The sequence below is a fragment of the Bos indicus x Bos taurus genome, chromosome 8 (assembly GCF_003369695.1).
Source record: "Bos indicus x Bos taurus breed Angus x Brahman F1 hybrid chromosome 8, Bos_hybrid_MaternalHap_v2.0, whole genome shotgun sequence".
NCBI classification, from domain to species: domain Eukaryota; kingdom Metazoa; phylum Chordata; class Mammalia; order Artiodactyla; family Bovidae; genus Bos; species Bos indicus x Bos taurus.
Genome location: NC_040083.1, coordinates 61861369 through 61869462, shown reverse-complemented (window position 1 = coordinate 61869462; position 8094 = coordinate 61861369). Strand labels below are relative to the sequence as shown.

The 8094-nt window shown below is 53.8% G+C and overlaps 1 protein-coding gene across 1 annotated transcript in view; it reads left to right on the top strand.

The window, feature by feature from the left end:
- Window positions 1-4098: 4098 nt before the first annotated feature.
- The window catches only part of SHB (SH2 domain containing adaptor protein B), a 138865-nt gene continuing 134869 nt past the window's right edge, over window positions 4099-8094 (top strand). The window contains exon 1 of the mRNA XM_027549704.1: window positions 4099-5342. Within this exon, the coding sequence (XP_027405505.1) occupies window positions 4632-5342 (711 nt within the window). The 5' untranslated portion in view covers window positions 4099-4631. The remainder of the gene's footprint in view (window positions 5343-8094) is intronic.

Genomic DNA, 8094 nt, shown 5'->3' with positions numbered 1-8094 from the left:
GAATGAGTAATACTCAGAAAAATAAAGCAGAGATGAGGATAGAAAGTGTTGAGTGGGGACAACTCTGGATATGGTACCTAGGGGAGGTCTCACAGCAACTGTCATTTAAATAAAGACCAGAAGGGAGCAAATGTTGAACCAGGGGCCAGCTGGAGGAAGCATTCCAGGCAGAGATGTAGTGCAAAGGCCCAACCTGAGAGAGGTTCAAGAAATATCAAAGAGGCTGCCTGTTTGGGGCAAGAGAGAGGACAGCAGAAGATGAAGTCAGGAATTTAAGAGAACTAGGTCATCTGAGGTCTTATGGGTCACTATAAGGATTTTGACATTTGTTCTTAGGGAAATGGGGATTTGATGAGAGGTTTGAGGGGAGGACTTTCCCAATGGCTCAGCGGGTCAAGAATGCCTGCATGCAAGAGACATGGGTTTAATCCTTGGGTTGGGAAGATCCCCTGGAGAAGGAAAAGGCAACCCACTCCACTATTCTTGCCTGGGAAATCACACAGACAGAGGAGCCTGGTGGGTTACAGTCATGGAGTTGCAAAGAGTTGGACATGACTGAGCACATAAACTCATTACTCATTGAAGAGAAGAGAGATATAATCAGATTCATTTTTTAATACATTTTTAAATTTTAATATTTATTTAAATATTTAATATTTAAATTTTAATATTTATTTTTATTTACTTATTTGACTGTGCCAAGTCTTAGTTGCAGCATGCAGGATCTTTTAGTTACTGCATGTGGGATCCCTGACCAGGGATCAAACCCAGGCTCCCTGCATTGGGAGTATGGAGTCTTAGCCAATGGGCCACCAGGGAACTCCCCAGATTCATTTTTAATGGGATTACTGGCTGCTGTTCTGAGAAAGAAACAGGGAAATGGGTGAGAGATACTTGCAATGATTCGGTCAAGAGATAAAGGAGTTGGACCAGGATGGAAGCAGTGGAGGTGGTAAAACATGGTAGGATTCTGCATATTCTTTGCTGATGGTTGGATGGAGCAGGAGTAAAAAAAAAAAAGGTGTCAAGAATGACAGGGATTTGTTTCAGATGTTCACTGAGGATTCATGACTCTGGAATCCATGCTTCTAGCTCAGACTCCTGGGCTGGTACACAGCAACATTTGATGAAATGAACTGAAAAAGTAGAAGAATGTGTTGGGTTGGTGGCACCATTTTTCCAGGCCTTTACCAATGGCAGAGCACACCTCCAGATATTGATGGTGCAGAGAAAACTGAGAAATTGAAACAGGGCAGAAACAGAAACAGGAACATACCCAACCCCTCCAATAAGAATATTGGGGACAAGGAGGCAGGCAGGGGGATTTAAAGGACAAAAGGACAAGAATGACAAGCATAGGGTTAAATTTGTGATACCAAAGAGACTGGGTGTCAATCCCAGTCGTGCCTCCTGATTCAATCTCTTCTCTTCATTGGTCCCAGGTTTCTCCCTGTGAAATGGGGTCACTGGCTTTCTAAAAAGAGTCTATCTAGCTTAACCATCTGTAGTGCTCTGATCCTTTTCTTACAAGTTCCCCTCTCCTCTAGCCATTTGACACAGTACTTCTCCAACATCATCTTTCAGGAAATTTTCTGTTTCTTTTCACAGTGATTATTTCTGACTCTGAGTTTTGTAAGATGTCGCTATTAGTTCCCAAAGAAAAACACCCATGTGGTTTTTTTGCCTGCTTGAAATAAATACTACTTTAGGCCAGTTACCCCATCTGTAAACTGGGAATAATACCAGATTGTAGGGATGCTGAGGAGGGTTAATTATATACAGAATGTGTAGGGGCTAAGCAGATACACAAGTGCTCTGGAAGTTTTTGGCATAATACTATAGCATTACAATAATTTTGGCTTGCAAATTATACCCCAGCAGAGACATCACATGGAAAAGTGGGTCTGACCCCATGGCCCACTGAAAGTGAAATGGAAAAAATAAGTTGTGAAATATAACTTCTCTTCCTAAACTTTTGGAAAAGGCAGAGATAATTCTTCCATATGCAACCCACATGCACGGAACAAGTTTCTAGATCCTGGAGAAGCCTGTCTTGCCCAGGGTGGCCTGGCCTGTTGCCAGCATCTGACCATTCCTCCTTCCTAAACCTGGAAGCAGAGATAGGAAGGGAGGGAGTAGGAGAGGATTTGTGGTTGGTTGAAAGCTGGGATTCACAGTGAGGATATCCTCACCTTTCAGGTTTTCTCTTCGAGCTTCCCTTACTTGCGGGATAATTAAGTGCTTATAAAGTAGAGGAATGATTTAAAGGGTAATTTGAGATAGTTAAATCTAGGGACATTTAAAATAAACATTTTAGTCCAGGTCAACTTCTGGGTCCTCCCACCATCCCCAGACACCATACACACACATCCTACATCCTAGATTATTTCCTATGAAATTCCAAATAAGTAGATCTCAGGCAATGAAGGGGCTGTGTAGTTGGTAATATATGGCTGTGTGTCATATATTGGGTTTGTAAAATTTAACTGGCTCATAGATGATTATAGTCCTCTCTCACCAGAGGGAAGAGTGAATAGCCTGATCCTGAAGGGACAGTTTGCAGTCAATTCCATTGGATTACTGTGGGTGGCTGAGTGGACAGAGCTCAGGCTTCAGAGTAAGATCCCAGTTGGACTCCTGGTTTTGCCACTTCCCCACTGTGGCCTTAGGCAGGGGAAGAGGCCCTACCTACCCAAGAGCCTCAAACTGCGAGTTTGACCTCCACCTCCAGTCCTGGCCAGAGAAGCCACTGACCTTGCTCCCTGCCCTAAAAGGTCCTGCTTTTCCTGCAGGATACAGGAAACAGATTTCCCCAAAGCCCATCTGTAATATGCAGGTTGCAAGTGGAGATAATGATTTGGACTATCATCCTAATAAATCAGCATTCTTTGAGAATTTCTCAGTCTTACACCTTAACTGTATGTCATAGTCTGGGGCTTGATCAGCCAAATTCAAAGGAGCACCGGCTCTAGAGGCAGTTAACTCTTTTGTCTCCACAGAACATATGCTCCTCTCAGGAAAAGCCTTCCTGAGCGAACTGTGCTCCTCCCTCAGCCTCAGTTTCCTCATTTTAATAATCAGAGGACGATCTTAAATTGCAAAGTAGAGATGAGTGGAAATGACACAATTTTGGCACCACCAGACCAGGAACTGACATCCAGACCCACCTGAGTGACCTTCTTCCGAGCCTCAATTTCTCCATCAGTAAAATGAGGGCCCTGGATTAAATGGAGTGTTGCTAGCTCCTACAATTTTAGGCATTAAACATTCCCACAGCTAGCTCTGCCAGGTTGACACTGATCAGGGTAAAAGCCAAGACTTCCTCAGAGGTGAAAAGGTAAGCAAACATTCCGATCTCCCCTTAGCTTGGCTTTCCAATTGGTGAGGGGCCAGGCCCCTGCAGACGATCCAGGTCGCATTCGTCGTCCGGATGGCTAAAGCGCTCATTTGCATAAATAATCCTCCGATGGTCTGGCACAGAGGGTTGAACCGAAATCTTCGTCCGTTTAAGCAGAAAATAGACACCCTGTTCCTAAGGGTCTCGGCACCACATTTCCTTTAAGAGGGTCACGCCGTAGACTAAAAATGCCCCTTGTCCCCTAAAGTGGGGATCCCTGGAGAACACAACGCTCGGGTGCCGGGGTGGGGAAGGTTTGGCTTCTACGCGCTGCAGGTTTAGGCTGGCAATCTCTCGCCCAAGGCGGTGGCGGGCTGCAAGCGAGGCGGGGCCGGCTGCGCCGCGGGACCCCGGCGCCCTCAGGCGCGACCCGGGGGCTGGCGCCGAGGCGGCCGCAGGAGGTGGCGCGTGCTGAAGGGGAGAGCTGCTGCTGTCCAGAACCGGGGCGCTAGAGGGCGGGGCCAGGGCCGAGGTCTGGCTGCCGGGCGCGTGGGGGTGGGCGGGGCGGGGTCTGAGAGGGCGGGCTGGGGGCGGGGCGCGCGCGGGCCCGGAGAGGGCGGGGCCGCGGGGTGGGGCGGGCTCTGGCGGCCCGAGTGTCACACACGCGGCGGTTCGGGAGGCGGCGACAGCGGCAGCGGCAGGCGCCGCCGGGACGGGCACGGGCGCGCGGGCTCGGGCGGGCGCCGGCTGCCTCCCTCCCTCCATCGCTCGCTTGCTCTCCGGCCCGATTGCTCGCCGGCCGAGGGCCGAGCTCGCTCCAGCGCTCAGGGGAAGGAAGAAGTCGGGGCAGGGGGGGGCCGAGGACCCCGACAAGTTCCAGCAGCAGCCGCGGATTCCGGCCGAGGCGGAGGCTGCGGTTCCGACGGGACAGGAGCGCGCTCCGTGGCAGAGCGCACGGCCAGAGCGTCTGAGGAGCGGGGGGTCGCCCGGGCCTTTCGCTATCCGTGGGGCCGCGGCGGGGATCCCATGAGACGCGCCCGCAAGGGGCAGGAGATCCAAAGCCCCGGCGGCGCGCGGCGGAGGCGGAGGGCGGTGCTGCAGCTGCCGGAGCCGGGGAGCGGCCGGCAGGAGGCAGCGGAGAGAACTTGAACTTGGCGTCGGGAGCGGGCGCCCCGGACGCCCCTCGCTGGGGCCGGGGCCGGGGCGCCAAGGGACCTGGGCGGCATCGCTGCCCCCCGAATGGCCGCGGCGGCGGACCCGGCTCCCGCGCCGCGGCCCTAGGCGGCCTCTCGCCATGGCCAAGTGGCTGAACAAGTACTTCAGCTTGGGCAACAGCAAGACCAAGAGCCCCCCGCAACCGCCGCGGCCCGACTACCGCGAGCAGCGACGCCGAGGCGAGCGGCCCTCGCAGCCCCCCCAGGCCGTGCCGCAGGCCCCCGCGGCTGCCTCCGCGTCCTGCGGTACCGCCGCCGCCTCCTGCTTCTCGGCCTCGTCGGGATCGCTGCCCGACGACAGCGGTAGCACGAGCGACCTGATCCGCGCCTACCGCGCACAGAAGGAGCGCGACTTTGAGGACCCCTACAACGGGCCCGGCTCGTCGCTGCGCAAATTGCGCGCCATGTGCCGCCTGGACTACTGCGGCGGCGGGGAACCGGGTGGGAGCCAGCGCGCCTTTTCCGCTTCGTCCGCGTCGGGCGCCGCGGGCTGCTGCTGCGCCTCCTCCGGCGCGGGCGCCGCCGCGTCCTCGTCCTCGTCCTCTGGCTCCCCGCACCTCTACCGCAGCAGCAGCGAGCGGCGGCCCGCCACCCCGGCCGAAGTGCGCTACATCTCCCCGAAGCATCGCCTTATTAAGGTGGAGAGCGCCGCGGGCTGTGCCGGGGACCCCCCAGGGGGCGCCTGCTCCGGCGGCCGTACCTGGAGCCCAACGGCCTGCGGAGGCAAGAAACTGCTCAACAAGTGCGGCGCCTCGGCCGCGGAGGAGAGCGGTGCCGGCAAGAAGGACAAGGTAAGGCGCCCTTGGCCTCAGTAGAGGTTCCAGAGCCACTGTGCGCACGGGGAAACTGAGGCACCGCTCTAGTTTCGAGTTCCTACATCCACTTCGGGCTAGGACCCGAGGTCAGGCCTCCCACAATGCTACCAAATTCTGCCTCCTTGCACGCGCTTTGTCCCCAATCATTGGCTTCCTGACACAGCCTCTTAACGCTGCTGCTTCCCGAAGGTCCTCAATCTGAACCCACAGCCAGGTGCCCTCTTTGGAAGTATCCTGACCAGAGAGCTCTCTGCCCAGCCTGGTCCAAGAAACAGCCAACCAGCCCCTCGAGGAGGAAAGTCAGAGAGTCAGAGCCCTTACGTATTTAAAGTGTAAGTGGCTCAGTCATGTCTGACTCTGCGACCCCATGGACTGTAGCCCGCCAGGCTCCTCCGTCCATGGGATTTTCCAGGCAAGAATACTGGAGTGGGTTGCCATTTCCTTCACGTATTTAGAAGAGAGTTTATTCTTGTCTACCCCCGTTCCACTCGCCCCTGACTTTATAGATGGGAACTGAGGTCTAGAGCTGGGAAGGGACCCGCCGGACATTACACATTTTCGATGGCAGATCCAGACCGGCTGTCTCTGAACGGATATATGTAAATCCCTCTAAATGCCCTGCCCTGCCCCACCCCCCGCGCCAGGTTTCCAAATGGGGCAGCCTTTTGTACTTGAGCTGTACCGCGAAACACGCCCCCCCACCCCCCAACCCCCACGCGTGCTTTTCCGGTTGAAGTGCGCTGGTCTACAAGAGCGCTCCACTTCGACCTGTCAGTTCCTCCAGCCTGGCCCGGGAGGGGTCCGCCTACCGGGCCAGCTGGAAGGAGACCACCCCTCCCATCCTCATCTTCCTTCCTGACCTTACCCTTTATAGCCCCAAGGATGAGGGGGACGATTTTGTACACTCTCCTCCCTAACAGATGAGACTATCTTGATCCCCCGGACCTTTGGAGCAGTCTAGTTAATTACAGCCAGACTGGGCCCTCTCCTCCCCCTTCACACTCCTGTGACACCCTCCTTTCCCCCATAAAATAATACTTGTTCTGTCTACTTCTGGTGGAAGGCAGTGCTTTCATTACATCTGAGGCCCAGTGCCCTGTGATGGCTATCAGACTGCTGTCCCTCTCCTTCCCCGGCACCGCCCTGCTTTCTCCCAAAGGTAAACTTTTCACCCAGATGTGGGCTGGGGGAAACTGATAGAGTCTGCGTTTTTTTTAGGACTGGATTTCCAGACAGGAGGGAGACAGGCCCCTACTTCCCAGATGGTGCTTGGGAAGGTAACTTTTTGTTTTCCAGGCAGGAGAAGTAAGCTGGTGCCCCTCCTGAATTTTTCTGCCTGACTTCCTCTCCCCAGGGTCCCAGGTCCCCCTAGCATACCTCCTGCTGGGTCTGTTGAAGGCAGCATGGGTAACTTATGGATTCCACTTCCCTCTGGGGCCAGTCTGGGGATGCATCTGCATGGACTCTGGGCTTCCTAAGCACTTGGGGTGCCACACCTAAATGACAAGAGCTAGGAGCTGGGTGGCCACCTTGGTGCTGCCTTGGGGGCAGAGGAGGTTTCCCTGGGAGCCCCCAGGATTATGGGTTTGTAGTCCATCTGTAAGGGAAACAGCAGAGAGGCTCCCTGCTGCCTTCTGTGTGGCCCAGGCTTGGCTAGGTGCTGATCTGGGAGAACCTGGAGTCTCTGAAAATGGAAGGATAGCCTAGCCTAGCTCTCCAGAGAGATCCCACCATTCCCTTGTTATTCCATGACCACCTCCCAGGTGGGCAAATCTCCTTTCTCTCCTGCTGCTTGTGGTTCTGCCTACTCACTAGAATCTTTCTTTATGGTTTTCAAAACTTTAGTAAATGTTTTTTCCTAACTATAAATAAGACTATTTCAAATACTGAGGAACACTAAGTTTAATAGCTGGAGTGTTAAGTGTGTTGAAAACTTGGCTTTGTTCCACCGGATGTTTCTTACAGTTCTTCTTTGCTCCCCTCTGCTGGGCCCTGGAGCAGGGTCCAGTGACTACTGTGGTTCAGGCTGCGGTGTACATGATGAGTGCTGTGATGGCAGAGCTTAATGGGAGGTGGCCAGGGAGGACCACTGTTATGGTTGGCTGCAGAAGAGAACCTGCTTTAGGGGATTGAAGGTAAAGGCCTTGTGGCAGGAATTGAAAGGTTAGAGTTGGGCAGGACCCCAGAGGGGCAGGAGGTCCCAGGTCGGGGAGAACCTTGTAACCTAAGCACAGCAAGGAGATTTAGCTGTTGAATCATATGAGCAGATATGGTTTCTTTAAAAAAGATCTCTCTGGAGTGCACTTCACCTACTAGATTGTGACTTTGAGCCCTTTGATCTTTTAAGAGGTTGTTGCCATCTTCAGAGTCAGAGGGATTGCAACTGCCAGATATTCTTTCTGGCGAGTAAGAGGAAGAAACAGGGAGGGTCATACTATGCAGTGGTTCTCAAACCAGCACCTGGAGGACTGGTTAAAACACATGGGGCCTGAGAAGGTGTATCTTTAACAAATTCTCAGGTGATCTTTTGCAGCTGATCCTGGGACCACACCTACGCAACAGTGGCTTCATAACCCTCCCTCTGGGTCTTCTGGTTGGAGCTGCTTTGGGATGCAGAGACTCCGGGTGCCCTCTTCATCTCTGATCTCTGTGGAGCTGCCACCTAGTCCCGGGCCAATACCTACCCTGTGTTCCTGGTCAAGCAGCCAGGCGGTAGCCTGGTTTTCAC